Below are 19,460 nucleotides of genomic sequence, written 5' to 3' on the forward strand. Positions count from 1 at the left end.
AACAGCGAATCAGCAATCTGCTCTTTCTTTATTTCTCCCCATTTGCATTTTCAGTACAGTGACCTTAAACAAGTGGAACCATTAATAACAGTGCCTCCTTGTTTCTGGAGCAAACTGGTCTCCAGGGATCAGGACCAAACTACTTTAATCCTTAACTAGTATTGGTCCGAGCACAAGCTCAACCATGGTAAAAATAGTGGTGCATTGTCTTTGACCACAGGAGGGATAAAAATTTACAATAGCATCAGAAAATACATCTGTCTATTAATCCCTGTGGATATAATTTTTAAAACAAGGATTATAAATTCAGACAGCATTCCCCCCTTCATTAATTATGCATTCACTTCATTTTAGAAAGTTAGTGGGCAATTTGCTTCCATCACCAGATTATCCAGATAATACACTGTAGTTTACAATAACCCAGAGTAAAAATATTTTCCCAACATTTTTTTGCCATAACCTTAAATATATGTTGCTTGCTTATTGAGTCTCTTATGAGTAGAAACAGTTTCTTTTTTAATTAGCTAGATTAAAAACCCTATAATTTTGTATATGGCTGAAAAAATGCACAATTTGTCAAAATTTTCTTTCTTGTACCGTTTGCAAGAATTTAAAAGTTACACAAAGTCTGGCTGTTAATTGTCAATCAGCATTAATGGGTGCATTTTTCGTGGCAATACCTCTACCAAGCAGAGTCCATTTACCAATCAGAACTCCCCTTTCCTGGACTATAAATGTTGTTTTTCCCTTTGAAATTGTATTCTTGTCAAATATCCTGATGAGTGTGAAAGATGATAAAATATGTCTTTTTTTCAGCAGTATTCAAGTTCATATAATTTTCATCAATTCTACTAGGTTACTCTTTAACTAATAAATCAATTTTAAAATCTTGACATCATTCCTAAAGTGCGATGTCCAGATTGCATACAATACTGTAGCTGGCACCTAATCAGTGATTTATAAAGATTTAACACAACCTTTCCTTGCTTTTATGTCCTATATGTCTGTTTATAAAATTCACGATCACTTATAATTTTAATAATTTATCAATTTGTCCCCGTGACCGTCAAAGATTTATCCAGAATCCTTATTAATATAAATTAAATGGTATAACTTTGACTCCTCATTTTCTCTGAAAAAATGCAACATCTCACAATTCTCTTCATTCAATTGCACCTGGTATACATGTGTCCATGTTAGCAGTCAATGTCATTAAAGAAAGAGAGTGAAAATCTTCAGAAGGTATAGTCATTCAACATTCCACCATGCAAGGTTCTGGTAGAGAGGGAAAAAAAACCTCTTTATTGACCACTTGATCTCAACATCACCACTGTGAAATATGGCAAACTGAGCTCAGAAAGGATTCATCAGGACAAAAGCAGCAAACATGGTGACTCGGTCAATTCCTGGGCTGGGAGCACTGGTCTAAGAGAAGTGACCAAGTAGTATGAGCCTGAACTTCTGAATAAGAGGTAAGCTCATTGAAAACTATCGCTTTTCATTGTAATTGTACATTTGCAGTATAGAAATGTAACATGCTTTTACTGCAATAACATTAAATAAAAAATACAAAAAAAAGCCTCCAAAGTCCCTTTATATTGCAGCTTTTCTCCATTAAATTAGATTAGATTCCCTACAGTGTGGAAACAGGCCCTTTGACCCAACCAGTCCACACCGACCCTCCGAAGAGTAGCAGACCCACTTCCCCGCTGACTAATGCACCTAACACTACGGGCAATTTAGTATGGCCAATTCACCTGATTTGCACATCTTTGGACTGTGGGAGGAAACCGGAGCACCCGGAGGAAACCCACACAGACACGGGGAGAATGTGCAAACTCCACACAGACAGTCACCCGAGGCTGGAATCAAACCTGGGGCTGTGAGGCAGCAGTGCTAAACACTGAGCCACCATGCCACCCCAATTAATATCCTGTTTTATTGCTCTCCCACCCAAAATGAATAACTTCATGTTTTCCCAAATTGTACTCCATTTGCCAACTTCTTACCCACTTACCTATCACTGTAAACCATTTGTGTCCCTCTGAATACCTGCCTTTCTACCTTTTTTTCATTCATTTGTTTTCTATTTTATTCGTTCAGATTTCAGCAGCCACAGAGCTCTGAGCAGTTGGCTGGAAATGATCAGCTACTTGACAGGACAACCCCACGCTCCCCGCCACCCACCACCTCATCTGTAAGCTGACTTTTTTTAGCATAAAGTGATGATGAGGTAGTGAAAAAGCTGGTTGAAAGAGAAACGAGACATATTCCATTCAATACCAAAGAGCAAACTCATCCGGATTTAATTTCCATTGACTTCAATGTAAATAAAGGTCATACGCAATATAATCTGCTAGTTCAATAGCACCTATTAAATATTATCTCAGAGTCAAAGCCTATCCCCATTCTTCACATGAGGAGTTTCTGTCCACTGTTACAATAGAGGTAGAACTGGAGAGTCACTCCCAGCAACACTCAAAGCTCTGCTGTCAACTGAGGGTGGGGCATTTGCATGTGTAGAATAGGCTCCTTGAATATTGGAAATGATAAAACGCATAGTTTATACCGTGGGGTGGCATGGTGGCTCAGTCATTAGCACTGTTGCCTCAGCACCAGGGACACAGTATTGATTCCAGCCTCAGGCTTCTGTCTGTGTGGAGTTTGCACATTGTCCCCGTGTCTGCGTGGGTTTCCTCCGGGTGCTCCGGTTTCCTCCCACAATCCAAAGACATGCAGGTTAGGTGGATTGGCCATGCTAAATTGCCCACAGTGTTCAGGGATGTGTAGGCTCGGTGGAATTAGCCATGGGAAATGCAGGGTTACAGGGACCGGGTGGGTGTGGATGGGATGCTCTTTGGAGGATTGGTGTGGACTCAATGGGCAGAATGGCCTGCTCCCACACTGTAGGGATTATGCGCTATTAAATTCAGTCACCCCACCTTCTCAGGCATGAATTAAAAAAAATTAATCGGGCAATAGAGTTTTAGATCTGATGATGTTAATAAAATGTTTGAGCAAAGAGCATCTGAAGAAGAGAGCTCAATAATTAATCTTCATATAAATTGTAAACAATTTTAAAATAAGTTTTTAAAGGCAAGGTAAAAATGTATTCCATATCAAATATTATTGCGCAAAGTATATTTGTAGAATGTTTTGAAAGGCAAAAAGGCATTTTCGGAGCAAAAGGCTGAAAATATTCCTCACGTGACAGAGTCCCAAATCAGGAAAGCCATTAGGAATGATATTTTCCTTCATCCTCTAACTTTAGACAAAAAGCCAATAGGAATGTGTCAATTTATTCTCAAAGATTAGTGACTAACTCCATCTCTAAAGTATAATTAGCCAGCATTCCAAATGATGCCCAAACAGGAAGAAAGTTAAAATGTTGATGAGGAAGCAGTCACCACATTAGTGACAACAACCAGAAAATGCCACCTCTCTAAAAATGTTTAGAACACATTGGCAAAAGCATATTGTCAGGAATCAGTTACACTGGATTCCTCATTTGTGCCTGTTTGTATTTCCTGCTCTCTGTCCCAATTTCAATCCTTCAAATTCACTTCATTGTAAATTATTTACTGCCCCCTAGTGATCAGGAAAAGAAGTACAAAAATTAAAGAACCATGAAACAGAGAGGAGACTTTTACCAAAGTAAAAGAGAGGTGTATTTTTAACAATCTCACCTCATCAACTTGTCCCTGTGGTGTCCTTCTTGTCCAATTCTAGCCTTATCTTACCATCGGCCATTCCCAGAACAATTCGCCACTTACCAGATATCCTGAAATTGATCACATCCCTGGTGCATTGCCCGTTGGGCACCTGGAAAAGCTGTTGGTTCTTAGTAGTCCTGTGCAGTTCATGACATATACCCCAGACATGGCAGACAAGGGGAAATTGACATTCCTCTTTTTGGGCTAAAACTGGATGTCCTACTGGATGGGGTGGTGCCAATGCAGGGTGTCTGCTTACCCCAGGACCAACACCCAATACACCACACCATACCAGCCTGTTTCCAGGTTACTCAGTCTGGTCCGAGATTGATGACCGGATCACTGCTTCTAGCCGTCTGGAGGAATCCACAATGATTAAGGAAGAAGGTCAAATAACTTTGCTCACTCTGCCGGGGTAAGTGATACCTAACACTCACTCTATCTCTGCTACTCTACCCAGCTGCCACCAAGGCTCACTATTGCCTATGACATCTTCCTTCATTCACCGTCATCCGCAACCCTCGACAGCACTAACGTCAGCTCTGATGAAGAATCATCCAGACTTGAAATGTTAGCTTGCTGTCTCTCCATGGATGCTGCCTGACCTGCTGTGAGCTCCAGCATTTTTTTGTTTTCAGTACAGTTTCCAGCATCTGCTGTAACCTGCTCCTTGACAGCACTAACCCTGTATGCCCTCTGTGCTGCCCAGTCACTTGCTTAGGGCACCTCACTACCTGCACCAACAACAACAGCACATGCCACCCACTTTCAACTCCCTTATTTCATGCCTCCTCCCCCCCCAAACTATTCCAGGATGAAAACAGCCCACAATGGGACAGAAATTGTCACAATGGGTGGTGAGCTGCCTGACATTCAGCTCCTAGCCATCATGTGGAGGGATTCCTGACTCTGGCCATGCCCGAGGGGCTGACTGACCATGGACACCCCCCTGGACTCGTTTCAGAGAATGCCCCTGACTTACTATGCTCACACCTGAAGGCTATCTCCCTCGATTTGACAGAGGTCTGCTCACAACCATGAGAAGCTTTCAGCCTGTGTCTGTGCTGAACAGAAAGGCAACACGGCCTGGTATCCGTGGCTGAGGGGGCAAAGTGCAGAAAGGCAAAGCAAGCCAAGACAAGTGATGCTCTGAGTAGACTCAGAGTGAGTGTACGCTGTGACAGGAAATGGCCAGACTGGAGACAGACCCTGGTCCAGTCCATGAGCTGGGTGTGCATCCCTGAGTGCACAGTGTCCCTGCTACACCATTACAATGAGAGTTGCTAGTAAAGCCCGAGGTGTAGTGTTAAAGTGCAGAAATATCCTGTAAGTGGGCGGCATAGTGGCTCAGTGGTTAGCACTGCTGTCTCACAGCACCCACTGTCACAGGTTCGATTCCAGCCTCAGGCAACTGTCTGTGTGGAGTTTGCACATTCTCCTTGTGTCTGCGTGGGTTTCCTCTGGGTGCTCTGGTTTCCTCCAAAGATGTGCAGATCTGGTGAATTGGCCCTGCTAAATTGCTCATGGTGTTAGGTGCATTAACCAGAGAGAAATTAGTCTGGGTGGGATACTCTTTGGAGGGTGGATGTGGATTTGTTGGGCCGAACGGCCTGTTTCCACACTGTAGGGAATCTATTCTAAAAAAAAGTCTAATCAGACATATGCCACAAGGATTCCCAGGAGGTTATACATGTCGGATACCAATATCTATGAATATGGGGCTCATATAGCCAGTATCCTGAGATGTTGATGCCCAGTGTCTAATATGGAGGTCCTTTAGTGCTGAATTCTTCAGGTGCCCATTCTGAAGTCCATGATGACACTACTCCACATCAAGGTTGTTCAGCACATTTGGCAAAACAGAAAAGTGAATATTAATGAGACACACGGCAGTATTACTTAAGTGTTTAGCAAACAATAATCCTCTGAATTGGCAACTCCCCATTGCCGAATGAGAAACCTTGCCTTGCTGCCCAGCAAACAGATAAAAGATACAGCAGGCTGACATCGGAACGTGCCTGCCCAGACATCTCATGTAATTCTGCCTTAAATCTCAGCATAGCATACATCATTCAGGCTTCTGCAAGACCCTACTCAATAACTCTAATACTGTTTTCTGTTACCGTATTGACCAACAAAACGACTTAGTCTTTTCGGGACACTTACAATAAAATATATAAACTTTCAGCTGGAGAATATATTCAAATGATGGGTTAAACACATTTCTGGAATGCACTAGGAATAATGGAATAAAACTGAACAAGGTAAAATAACATTGATTGTCAGACGTTGTTATTATCTCTGTGCAGGGTTACTGGATTTACCTGAAGAAGAGGGTTGTGACAATCTCTGTACAGGGTTACTGGATTTACCTGAGGGAGACGGTTGTGACAATCTCTGTACGGGGTTACTGGATTTACCTGAGGGAGACGGTTGTGACAATCTCTGTACAGGGTTATTGGATTTACCTGAAGGAGAAGGTTGTGACAATCTCTGTACAGGGTTACTGGATTTACCTGAGGGAGACGGTTGTGACAATCTCTGTACAGGGTTACTGGATTTACCTGAGGGAGAGGGTTGTGACAATCTCTGTACGGGGTTACTGGATTTACCTGAGGGAGACGGTTGTGACAATCTCTGTACAGGGTTACTGGATTTACCTGAGGGAGACGGTTGTGACAATCTCTGTACAGGGTTACTGGATTTACCTGAGGGAGACGGTTGTGACAATCTCTGTACAGGGTTACTGGATTTACCTGAGGGAGAGGGTTGTGACAATCTCTGTACAGGGTTACTGGATTTACCTGAGGGAGACGGTTGTGACAATCTCTGTACAGGGTTACTGGATTTACCTGAGGGAGAGGGTTGTGACAATCTCTGTACAGGGTTACTGGATTTACCTGAGGGAGACGGTTGTGACAATCTCTGTACAGGGTTACTGGATTTACCTGAGGGAGAGGGTTGTGACAATCTCTGTACAGGGTTACTGGATTTACCTGAGGGAGAGGGTTGTGACAATCTCTGTACAGGGTTACTGGATTTACCTGAGGGAGACGGTTGTGACAATCTCTGTACAGGGTTACTGGATTTACCTGAGGGAGACGGTTGTGACAATCTCTGTACGGGGTTACTGGATTTACCTGAGGGAGACGGTTGTGACAATCTCTGTACAGGGTTACTGGATTTACCTGAGGGAGAGGGTTGTGACAATCTCTGTACGGGGTTACTGGATTTACCTGAGGGAGACGGTTGTGACAATCTCTGTACAGGGTTACTGGATTTACCTGAGGGAGACGGTTGTGACTATCTCTGTACAGGGTTACTGGATTTACCTGAGGGAGAGGGTTGTAACAATCTCTGTACGGGGTTACTGGATTTACCTGAGGGAGACGGTTGTGATTATTTCTGTACAGGGTTACTGGATTTACCTGAGTGAGACGGTTGTGACAATCTCTGTACAGGGTTACTGGATTTACCTGAGGGAGACGGTTGTGATTATCTCTGTACAGGGTTACTGGATTTACCTGAGTGAGACGGTTGTGACAATCTCTTTACAGGGTTACTGGATTTACCTGAGGGAGACGGTTGTGATTATCTCTGTACAGGGTTACTGGATTTACCTGAGGGAGAGGGTTGTCCCTTCACAACACCGTTTTTAGTTTTCTCTTCAAAATCCATTACCTCCTTGTAGATTAATTCTGTAACATGAAAGCAAAAATCAAGTCAATGTCTATTCCATGTTTGTAAGTTCATTCTCATAGTGATGGCTCTTGCAGTATTCACAGAAACAAAATTACCAGAAAAGTATCTGCACGGACTGTATCTACATTGAACAGCAACATCTTTTTCCCTGCAGTGTCATTGGCTAAGGGGTGACCTTATCGACGTTTATAGAATCATGATGGGCATGGATAGGATGATTAGCCAAGGTCTTTTTCCTAGGGTTGGCGAATCCAAAACTAATAAGCATTGGTATCAGGTGAGGGTGGAAATAATTAAAAGGAACCTGAGGGGAAACGTTATCACACAGAGAGTGGTGCATATATGGAATGAGCTGCCAGAGGAAGTGGTGGAGGCTGGTACAATTACAACATTTAAAAGGCATCTGGATGGATATATGAATATGAAGGGTTTGGAGGAATATGGGCCAAATGTTGGCAAATGGGACTAGGTCAGATTGGGATGCCTGGTTGGCAGGGACAAGTCAGACCGAAGGGTCCGCTTTAGATTAGATTATTTACAGTGTGGAAACAGGCCCTTCGCCCAACAAGTCCACACCGACCCGCCGAAGCGCAACCCACCCATACCCCTACATTTACCCCTTTTAATGTAACACTATGGGCAATTTAGCATGGCCAATTCACCTGACCTGCACATCTTTGTGACTGTGGGAGGAAACCAGAGCACCCGGAGGAAACCCACGCAGACACGGGGAGAATGTGCAAACTCCACACAGTCAGTCGCCTGAGTCGAGAATTGAACCTGGGTCTCTGGCGCTGTGAGGCAGCAGTGCTAACCACTGTGCCACCGTGCTGCCCACAAATAGAGTCTTTATCAACGATTCTATCAACTAAGTCTCAGACCTGCTCAATCATATATACTTTGATGTGGAGGTGCTGGTGTTGGTCTGGGATGGACGGAGTCAGAAGTCACACAACACCAGGTTATAGGCCAACAAGTCTTTCATCAGGTGAAACAGCGCTCTAAAAGCTTGCGATTTCAAATAAAACTGTTGGACTATAACCTCGTGTCATGTGACATGTATGCTTTGAGCAGGCACTCAGTACTCACTGAAATCACGTTTACTGGTATCCTAGACACTCAATCTCTTTGACATATCTATTTCTCTTGGCAGGTTGTAACACATTATCTCTGGAATGTGGATTGCCTTATTATGAATCAGATCATTTGATGCTGCTTTAAGGTTTAACAGTAACTCACTGCTGTTTAGGGCAAAGTCACTCTGGAGGCAAAAGGGTTTTAATTCCATTTGGTTCAGTACAGGGAACTGACTTGTTACAAGGAAAATCTGATGAGAAACGGTGGGTGCTATATATCAGGAGACACAATTTCAGCAAGGGGCCTGCTGTTTGGAATGGGAAGATCAGCCAAGTTTAGACCCCATTGCATTAAATGTTTTGAAGCAATTGAACTCCAAGTGTGAGCAAATCTGGGATTGCAGCTTGGATTCGTTCCAGTTAATCCCAGGAAGTTCAGCTAGCACAGTCTGAACAGGGTCTGTACAGAGGCAGCATCGACTCAGTAGTCAGCCTATTAAAGGTCCCATTAATGCAGATTACTTACTCTTGAAGCAAATTGCTCCTTTCTTCCTTGAGGACAAAATTCTATCCAACATACTTTGTCCAATCTGGCCCTTAGCCATCACTTCTCAGAATGGTCTGGTATTTATCTCCTCCCTGAGATAGCTGATACTATTGTGCCAGAAGCAAGACTACCTGGGTTTGAGATTGGAATTACAGTGAGAAGGCTCAGAATGGCAGGCATAACCCATGTGACCCATCATCATGGGACTACTTCTCTCACTATTTCTGTAGAATTTCAGTTCCATCTTTGTCCCCAGATGTTTATGCCTTGTTCCCCATCTATAATTGTGTTTGAATGGAGGATAGGGCTTTAGTTGTCTAAAGGTGTAGGTGCATTTATTTTAAATTGATTTGAATAAGCATTCTGATATTAAAAATCTGAAATCATGGGATTCCTCAGTAATCTTAACAACCTATTCATATTTACCCTAATGTGCTCCTTTAAGAGAAATTCAATGTAGGCAAATGTAAAGTTGTTTCAATTATTAGTGGCTTCTATCACCAAGTAACTGAAATATTGGGTACTGACAGAAATATCCTTTATTTCTTGCTTTATGTTTACAAATATTGATTTTTAAGTTTGGATGGAGTCAGTTTTGACATAAAATGTTAATTGTTTCTCTCTTACATGCTGACAGAGCTGTTGGGTTTCTCCAGTAATAAAAGTTAAAGTGCTGCAGTGTCATCTCTGAAAAACGTCACGTTGAACACAAAACATTAACTCTGTTCTCTCTCCCCAAAGATGCTGCCACACCTGATGTGTTTCTCCAGCACATTCTGTTTTTATTTCAGATTTCCAGTATTTTGCTTTGATTTGAAATTCTTCAGCTCTATTCATTGTTTAAATACAGCAGGGGAGATTTTCAATGTTCTGCTCAGGAGTTGCAGATCACTTGACTATTCTAGAATCTGCTGACCGAAGCCTCTTGTGATACAGTGGTAGTGGCTCTACTTCGGAGCCAGGAGGTCCAAGTTCAAGGTGAGTATTAACAGCTCAAAAATATCTAGAATTGATTGATATTCAATTCAATCAATTCATATGCCGAACGCCATTTGAAGATCTGCCTGTCATTTCTCACAATTTAGTGAATATGGCAATAACCATCATACTTGGAAAAATGTTATGTAAGATTATCAAACTTATATGATCATAATTGAAACCCGACTGCTTAGTTTACATTACCTTTCCATTCATCTATACTGTGTTCTCTCTCATCAAGCTGCTTGTCATAGATTTGGGGAGGAGGCTATAAAACAAAGGTCATATATATTACATAGAATGGCATGGAAATTTACATTTCAGCCCATCTCTCTACTCCTCATTTAAAGTCAGAATCATATACTTTTCACAATTATCCCACTACTGCATTATTAATTAACATACGTCCAAACTCACTGTTTCAGTATTATCAATGGGTTAACTGTGAGTTACTACATGTCAACAAACTTGGAAAATGTGACAAATAACTTCACAGAGAAATTCAGCCTGTTCAAAAGGCAATATACAACTGAAAATGTTTGATTTGCACCTCGGTTTTATTTTTTTCCCATCAATAATATTCTCTCCTGTACTATATGCATTGAGTTCAGAGTAGTGTTCTCTGCGTGATTTTTTTCGATAAGGCTAGTTGGTTTCCTGTCCCTGATCTATAATAAGTCACTAAAATCTACAACCTGGTTGTTGGGTGCAGCGATACGCAGTCAGCCATTGGTGGAAGACAATGGTGTAGCTCAGGAATTCCACTCTAACATGGAAGTCTCTGCGACCCTTGTTGCAGGAGTGCCCGGAGAATGTGGCCAGTTTACTGGCCTCTATATTGTCAGGGCTGCCTTTTTCGACAGCTGAACTTTTAATTTCAGCTCACCCTTCACCCTTCAATTCCTTTCCAAATGGTCAGCCTCCAATTGTCACAGTTATCAGGGACTGTCACCCAGTTGTTCTTATCAATGTATGGCATCTTAATATGTCACTTGCTGGTGTACCTGTCGCTGAGGTATGGACTGCGAGGGGGTTGGGACTCAATGCCCAGCTTTCCATACAGAAGGTCATTGGGAATATGGGCACCATCATTCTGATGAATGTGTCTGAGTCAGCAGAGGCATTGTTAGCTAAGCAGTGAATATGCATGCTCTAGGACCTCAGAGACAATGACCTTGTTCTGCTAAGATATGTTGAGAATGCGTCTAAGACATTGAAATGGAAATAATTCATTTTTTTCTCCTGCTTGTGCAGTGATCAGCTCTCAGTGAGTCTGCACTGCTGTGGGGAAGTTGTATCAGTGTTCAGCAGATCAAGTTTCATGTCAATCACAGCTGTCTTACATAACTTGCAACTGATTGATAGTGTATCTACTAATCCCATGAACAACTTGTCAATTGAAGAGTTAGCATCTTCTTCCTTTTAATTTATTTTATTCCTGGTGATACTTAGAGAAAGGCCACATTGAGACATTAGAGATCAGTATTTACATTTGAGATCAATGTTATTGGAAACAGCAAACATGTTCAATGGTAAATTGCAAGAATAAAATGAGTGAATTGTCTTTCTTGCACAACTTCAGAAGTGCTACAAAATAGTAAAGCTGTGACATTTTTTATAAAGGGAGCGAAATGTATAGCCAATGCATCATTCCTCCTTGCTACATTGGTGGTAACATTGTTAAGTTTTAGTCATTTTGTTTAGGCTTTGTCATTCTGATCATCAAGCTCTGTGAGAACATAACAAATAGAAGGGGGTGTAGACAATATCATCCCTTGAACCTGCTCTGCTATTCAACAGAGCCGTGTTGATCTTTTGCCTCAACTCTACTTACTCATCTAATTAGATGGATTGACCATGCTCAATTGACCTGTAGCATATAGGGAAGTGTTGGCTAGGTGGATTAGCCATGGAAAATGTGGGGTTACAGGGAGAGGTGGGATGCTCTTCAGAGGGTTGATGCAGACTCAATGGGACAAAAGGCCTCTTTCTGCACTGTATGGTTTCTGTATAGACAAAGCTATGCACTGTATTCCAGCTGTGGTCTCACCAAAGCCAACTGTAGCAAGAATTCCTTCTGCTTCCATGCACTTGCCAGAAAGTGCAACACACCACTTGCTTTCACTTGTTGTACCTGCCCTGATTAATTAATTCCTTATCACAGCATATCAGTCTCTCTGCATATCAATGTTTACAAGATTCACATCTTTCAAAAATGACACTGCTTTCTTATGAATGTCAAAGTTAATGACCCATTAATTTTCCACATTATAGGCTCAGTTAGGATGAGAAACATGGTTGTCAAGCCTACATAATTGTGGAGGCTCTCACATCAGCTGCTTTATTAAATGACCACACATTGAGCTTCCAGACCATGATCCCATTTTAGGAGTCCAGGAATACTCTTTGGCAGACTGCTCTTCACTGGCTGTGCTGATTGCTAATGCTGTCCTTATCTGGTCCTAAGTCACAACACCAAATCCCCCGATGTAGGACTCTGCATGCCCTCCTCTGGCAGTGATCTTTATTGGAACCGACAAAGGATTCGAGAACTCCTGGAAAGCAATTTCCAGATTGACTTCTGAATCACACTTGCTGTTCTTGTTTGTTGAGTTGAGATTGAAGTGCACGGGAAAGTATGTGTATTTTTAGTGGTACGGTTGCTCAGTGGTTAACACTGCTGTCTCATACGCACCAGGAACTTTGGTTCAATTCCAGCTTTGGGAGACTGTTGCTGTGGGGTTTGCACATTGTCTGTGTGGGTTTCCACCAGGTGTTCCAGTTTTTCTCCCACAATCAAAAGATGTGCAGGCTAGGTGGATTAGCCATGGTAAATGCAAGGGTTATAGGGATAGGATGGGATGCTCTTCAGACAATTGATGCAGCCTCTTTCTGCACTGTAGGGATTCTATGATTCTGCTATTAATCTCGAAACAACCAAATGTATAAAAATTGAGGCCACATCAACAGTTAAATGCTATTGACATGCTATTCATTATGCAGTAATCTTTCTGAAAGAGATGGAAGCCTTCTTTGAAATACATCTGCTGTCATTACCAGGCTGTGTGTCCTCATGTGATGGAGCAGCAGGGTTTGAGATTATGTGTATGCCACTTGACCCCACTGTCAGCCCATTTCCAATTTCGATGAGTCTCCCATGCCATGACCAGTACTAGAGTTGCGCTGAATGTAATTCTGATCATGTCAAACGATGTGCAAGAAAATAAGAAACAACTGATCTGTCAATGACAATGGCAGCTTAGTTACTGCAACCGCTCTGTCAGAGCCATGTGAACCCATGACATTATCAACAGCAGCAAAAGTGACTACATCTTTCTCAACTGCTTGGTTTTGACAGCTTTATTGCAGAAACACACAGAATCAGAACAGTAATGCTGACAGAGTTTTAATAGCATTGAGAAATGCAGCAGGTATTGGATATTGAAATGCCGCCATTGTTATTCAATAGGAAAGATGAGGAAAGTGAATAATGCTTCAGTCACTCATCTTATATGTTAAAAGATACCAAATTGATTGGGACGGTAGGTGATCCATATTTACTGTGCAAGGATACAGAGGCTTAATTGAAGGTTTACTCATGGGCTCTTGTAGCACAGTGGCAGTGCTCCTACTTCTGGGGTCAAGTCCCATCTGCCAAGGACATTTGCCATAATATATTTGAATGTCTTGATTAAAAATATCAAATAGGCATAATATGTGAGAGAGAAGACGCCTTTGCCTGCTGTTAGCACTATACTGTGTATAACAGTCATAAATAACTGGTGCATTGTCCACGGTAACACCTCTATCAATCAGAATTCATTTGCCAATCAATCAGCACACTCTCCTCACATTCTACTGATTTGTTTTCCCTTTACTTCAGTATTTCTTAGAAGTTGTTCTGATGAGTACAAGATGAAAAGCTTGGACAAAATATGTGTTTTTTCAGCAATATTCCACTTGACCTTGTGCCCTGACAAAAGTAGCCATTAACACTTTAAATGAACAGACCGAACCTTCACAAGAATCTTGAAAACGTTTTGATATTCCCTCATGACACTTAAGGGCAATTTAGATGAACACCTGAAATGCAACAGCATAGGCCAAGAACTGGAAAATGGAATTAGAATACACGGACATTTGGTGACAGGCACCAACATTCTGTGCTGTGAAAACTCTATCACTATCCTCTTGAGAAGGGATTGCCTTCTTTTGGGATATGGTTTCTAAGCAACACTTTGTCCAAATGACCATCTTCCTGCAAACGTTTGGGCGTGTGAGCATCAGTGCTCCAGATGAGGCAACAATTCTCAGGCTGAATCGTATCCTCACTTGACTTGCTGAAATATGACTGACTGGAGAGAGAGAGAGTAGATGCACATCCTTGAGTGCTGCAATGACTGACTTTCACACAGGTGCATTATGTAGCAGGTTCCACAGGAGAAGCAACTGAGCACAAACAGTGGAGAGTCCAAGGAGCTCTGTGGCTAGATGAAAGTATCCCAACTGCAGCGAAGATTGGCTAACTCAATCTGAAATTGACTCAGCTCCATTTGACTCTCAGCTACCTGCTTGATTTATAAGATTGAACTTTATGCCATGGTTTTTAAGGATTACTTGAAAAACTGCATTTTGATAAGGCAAACCGGGTCAGGACAGTTAATGATAGGACCCTGGGGAATGCTCCCACACAAAGAAACCTAGTGTTGGTTCATAGTTACTAGAAAGTGGAGTCACAGGAAGACAGGATAGTGAAGGTGGTGTTTGGCATGCTTGCCTTCATTGATCAATGCATTGAGTATAAGAGTTGGGAGGTCATGTTGTACCTGTATGGGACATTGGTGAGGCTACTTTTAGAGCACTGTGTACAATTCTGGTCTCCCTGCGATAGGAAGAATGCTATTAACTTTGAAGGAGTTCAAAAAAAGGTTTTCAAGATTGTTGCCGGGATTGGAGGTTGAGCTATTGGGAGAGGCTGAACAGGCTGGGGCTGGAGAGTCAGAGGCTGAGGGGTGACCTTATAGAGGTTTATAAAATCATGAGGGGCATGGATATGGGTGAAAGCCAAGGCCTCTTTTCCAGGGTATGGGAGTCTGAAACTAGACGGCATATGTTTAAGGTAACAGGGTAAAGATTTAAAAGGGACCCGAGGAGTAATGTTTGCATGCCTGGGTTGATTCGTGTATGGCATGAGCTACCAGAGGAAGTGGTGGAGGCTGGTACAATTACAAAATTTAAAAAGGCATCTGGATGGGTAAATGAATAGGAAGGATTTAAAGGGATATGGGCTAAATGCTGGTAAATGGGACTAGATTAATATAGGATACCTGGTCAGAGCGGATGAGTAGGTCCGAAGGGTCTGTTTCTGTGCTGTTTTACTTTAAAGCCCCACTTAACAAAATGTCTTCCATTCTCTTAAAATATCTACTACTGCTCTGAAAGCTATGCAATGATAAAAGGAAGAAATTGACAGTTTGCAAGTTCTGATACACAGTGAATGGAGAGAATAATTCATTTGATAGTTCCTTGAATATTTATGTCATGTCCACACAATGTCTAGGTTATCAAAGGCAAATTTAGCAATCAAACTTGGTCCCCAGGGAAAAGAAAAAATGCTGGATTTAGGTTTGCCGTATGAGACTAAGAAAGTGTTAGGTAGCCGGAGAATGAAGCTCAATGAGTATATGAAGCCACCTGGATTGTCATTTCATTCTGGCTCTATAACATATTATCTTCATTCATTTTTTACAATATACCCAACCTTTCTGTATTGTAACTGTATTCTTCCTGATGTGATTCTATTTTGTGAGCAAGGTGAGTTTTTTCTAACGCTACCAATGTTCCCATATTTAAGTTTTATATTTCCCATTGTTACCACAGGTTGGGCCTATCTTGAGAGCTGATTGCCCAGTCTGTCACTGGTAGGCCAATTCTAATCAGCGAAACTGGCTCTCCCAAATCTGATTTGGCCCCCTTTATTTGGCATCATTGGACTTATGATTTGGAGGTGCCATTGTTGGACTGGAGTGTACAAAGTCAGGTTATAGTCCAACAGATTTACTTGGAAGCACTAGCGTTCAGAGCACTGCTCCTTCATCAGGTGGTTGTGGAGTATAAGATTGTAAGACATGCAAATTTATAGCAAAAGTTTGCAGTGTGATGTAATTAAAATTATATATTGAAAAAGACTGGGATTTTTTGTTAAGTCTCTCATCTTTCAGAATGCATGTTGGTTTCAGTTCTTTCATATGTAAATTCCAGAACTTTCTTAAAGTTGCATTCTCAAATGAACTTTTACAATAGGCACTCCCAAAGCTAGTGTTTCCAAATAAATCTGTTGGGCTATAACCTGGTATTGTGTGATTTTTCATTTGACTTAAAAAATCATGTTGACAACCTACTCAAAATGGGTACCATTTCTTGGTGCAGCTGGGGCTTTCATTGTGAGTTTCGGGTTGACAATCATAAAGTGACTAGTTGATGTTAGGAAACAGATAGCAGCCCATTTGATCAGCTCTATGAAAATGCTTGCTTCTGACTGTCCCTACCCCTCCTCCATTCATCAACCCAATGGAGGAGAGAAAATCCAAGATTTCCCCAACCTATAAAGGACAAAGTGATGTCTTTGTTCAACACCAAGCTGCTATCCCTTTGCTGATTTTACCTGAGGTTGACTGTACTTTACCAGGAAGGTAACTTTGTCTACCTCATCTTCCCTACAATTTCATGTAGAAAAGATTCACGGGGCACATGCAGGACTGGGCTCACAGCTGAGTGCACAAAAAGTAGCATTGAAGAGAGATTGAGTGGGATTTGGGAGGGGGTGAGGAGTGGAAAAGCTTTCCCATCTGTTTTCCCTCGTCTTCTACCACAATATTCCTGTATTATGTTCAGGAGAGCTGAGGAAAATCAAGCCCATGGTGTCAGTGAACAGACAACTGGAGTTTATCTCTCAGCATGTATAGAATATGATGAGTTAAGTTCCTTGGTTGCATTTATTATGATCTTCACTGTCACTTTACTGTGAATATAATGTCAAGTATTGAAGGAAAATCAAGCAGGACTTACCGCCTCAACTTCAGCTGGATCATACCAGACATTTATGTATGGGTGCTGTAAGGCTTCATCCACAGATATCCGTTTGGCAGGGTCAATAACCAACATTTTGGATAGAAGATCTCTGGCTTGGCTGGCTGCAAAACACATTCATTTTTTTCCAAAACCTGGATCAATTTCCATTGTGTGCACAATTTGCTTCAAGTGCTGTTTGCCTTCCTATGATTTATAATGTAAGTTCCAGTGTGAAACCCAGTCAAATGCAGAACCGAAAATCCTTTCATGCTTCATTTATTGCTGGCTATCTCTGCAATGGCCTCAATGTCTCAAACTTCTGTTAGTTTCAGCAGATATAACAGCTGGAAATCCTCCATCCCAAAGAAATGCAAGGGAACGGCTCAGGGAGAGTGAGCTCTGCCCCTGACTCTGCTGGGGTCACCCAACTACCACACTAGTGTTGACCCCAACTTAACCCATTCCTTTTAGGGTGTATCTTGGGCACCTGAAAGGGAAGGTGTGGTGGTAAGGAGATATCGTTTAAAAAAAAGGTATTTAATGGTTTGAGATTCTATAGTTGGTGCCATTGGCTATGACTGTTTTTAAACATTGCCCCCATGGCCCCTTTTGTAGGGGAAGGCTCCAGTGGGCAGACATTTGGCTGGAGTCTAGCTCATGATTCAGGCCTCAGAGGTGAGCGCCAAATTTACCAAACAATAATAGAGGGCCGAACTTTGGCTAGGTTTTCCCACTGGTAACAATCTTATAAACAGAGGCTTCAGTAGTCCCTGTAATTCACCATCATGAAGTTGAAATACCCTTTCCTCTGTTCTCACTCATGGCTGCTGCAGCATCAGAGACCACTTTTAGAGTGACCAGAACATCCATCCAAATGAGACCCCAGCGAAACTTATGGTTTGGGCGAAAAATGTTGTATCTGGGTTGGGTCTGGTTGCTCCAATGGCCAGGCCACACTGCTGTCAGACTTTCAACATGTTTGCAACATTAGCCCCATGGAAATTAGGACTTCCCTGACACAAAACCACATTGCTGCACTTTGATGCTACTGCCCCTATTTTCAGCATTTTCTATATAGTTTTAGTTTTCACATCAATAATAAATGTAACAGTATGTAGTCTGTGTGGAGCTTGCACATTCTCCCCGTGTCTGTGTGGGTTTCCTCCGGGTGCTCCGGTTTCCTCCCACAGTCCAAAGATGTGCAGGTCAGGTGAATTGGCCATGCTAAATTGCCCATAGTGTTAGGTGCATCATTCAGAGAGAAATGGGTCTGGGTGGGTTACTCTTCGGAGGATCAGTGTGGACTGGTTGGGCTGAAGGGCCTGTTTCCACACTGTAGGAAATCTAATCTAATCTAATGTAAACTTATTAAACAATTTTATAAACAAATATTTAAAAAGTAGTGCTTCACAAAAAGTGACGGGAAGGGCGACAGTTTAGCTCAGTAGTTACTTCGATTTTTCCTTGAAATCCGTCTGGTCGCATGTTCACGTCCAGTTAACTATGGGCGCTGCCCGGTGCTTCATTCCTTCAGTTACTTTGGGGCGGTATGGTGGCTCAGTGGTTAGCACTACTGCCTCACAGCACCAGGGTCCCAGGCTCGGTTCCAGCCTCGGGTGACAGCCTGTGTGGAGTTTGCACATTCTCCCAGTGTCTGCGTGGGTTTCCTCCGGGTGCTTCGGTTTCCCCCCACAGTCCAAAGATGTGCAGGTCAGGTGAATTGGCCATGCGAAATTGCCCGTAGTGTGAGGTACATTAGTCAGCAGGTAAATGTAGGGGAATGGGTCTGGGTGGGTTGCTCTTCGGAGGGGACGTTTTGGGCCAAAGGGCCTGTTTCCATACCGTAGGGAATCTAATCTAAAACTGAGATTCCCCTAGTGACTACGGGAGACCAAATTTTAAAAGATGCTGGTTGCATTTCAAAATTTTAATTCTGCAATATATCTAGCTTTCATTCAAGTATTTCTATGGTTTTTAAACAAAATTGTTCTTACAAATGAATGAAGCCTGAAACTCAGTCTGGTTCCTTACCTTTTAGTTTATTGTGCTCCGAGTCTGCTGGGAAGAGACAGTCTGGGAAGAGCTTGGGGAAAGTGTGTCCTGTATACTTAGGCCTATTCTCCACATAGTTACGAACAGTGGGCTGTAACTTCTTCATGAACTCTGGGGAAGGCGTTCCCAACTGTTCAATAACTTTATTCCATTGATCAATATCTGAATTGAAGTTGAGGAAAATCTGCCACCATTACCAGAGGACAAACTACATTTACAGTTGAAGGACATGACCAAAGAAAAATTAAAGCACACAAAATGTATTAAAGTAACAACATTAATGTCATGTTTCTGTTTTACAATTCCCTTTAAAGCAAATCT

At 42.1% G+C, this 19,460-nt stretch overlaps 1 protein-coding gene across 5 annotated transcripts in view; it reads right to left on the reverse strand.

Annotated features, from left to right (window-relative positions):
* Positions 1-19,460, reverse strand: part of mapk10 (mitogen-activated protein kinase 10) — a 210,687-nt gene that overhangs the window by 11,997 nt on the left and 179,230 nt on the right. For all 5 annotated transcript variants that reach the window (XM_087985843.1, XM_087985846.1, XM_087985840.1 and 2 more), the window contains 4 exons: positions 19,119-19,301; positions 17,085-17,209; positions 10,221-10,284; positions 7,334-7,411 (listed from right to left, as the gene is read on the reverse strand). In XM_087985843.1, coding sequence (XP_087841969.1) covers positions 7,334-7,411; positions 10,221-10,284; positions 17,085-17,209; positions 19,119-19,301 — 450 coding nt within the window. The remainder of the gene's footprint in view (positions 1-7,333; positions 7,412-10,220; positions 10,285-17,084; positions 17,210-19,118; positions 19,302-19,460) is intronic.

Source organism: Chiloscyllium plagiosum, unplaced genomic scaffold (assembly GCF_037043375.1).
Source record: "Chiloscyllium plagiosum isolate Xiang-an unplaced genomic scaffold, Cpla_swu_hap1 HiC_scaffold_1, whole genome shotgun sequence".
Lineage (NCBI taxonomy): Eukaryota > Metazoa > Chordata > Chondrichthyes > Orectolobiformes > Hemiscylliidae > Chiloscyllium > Chiloscyllium plagiosum.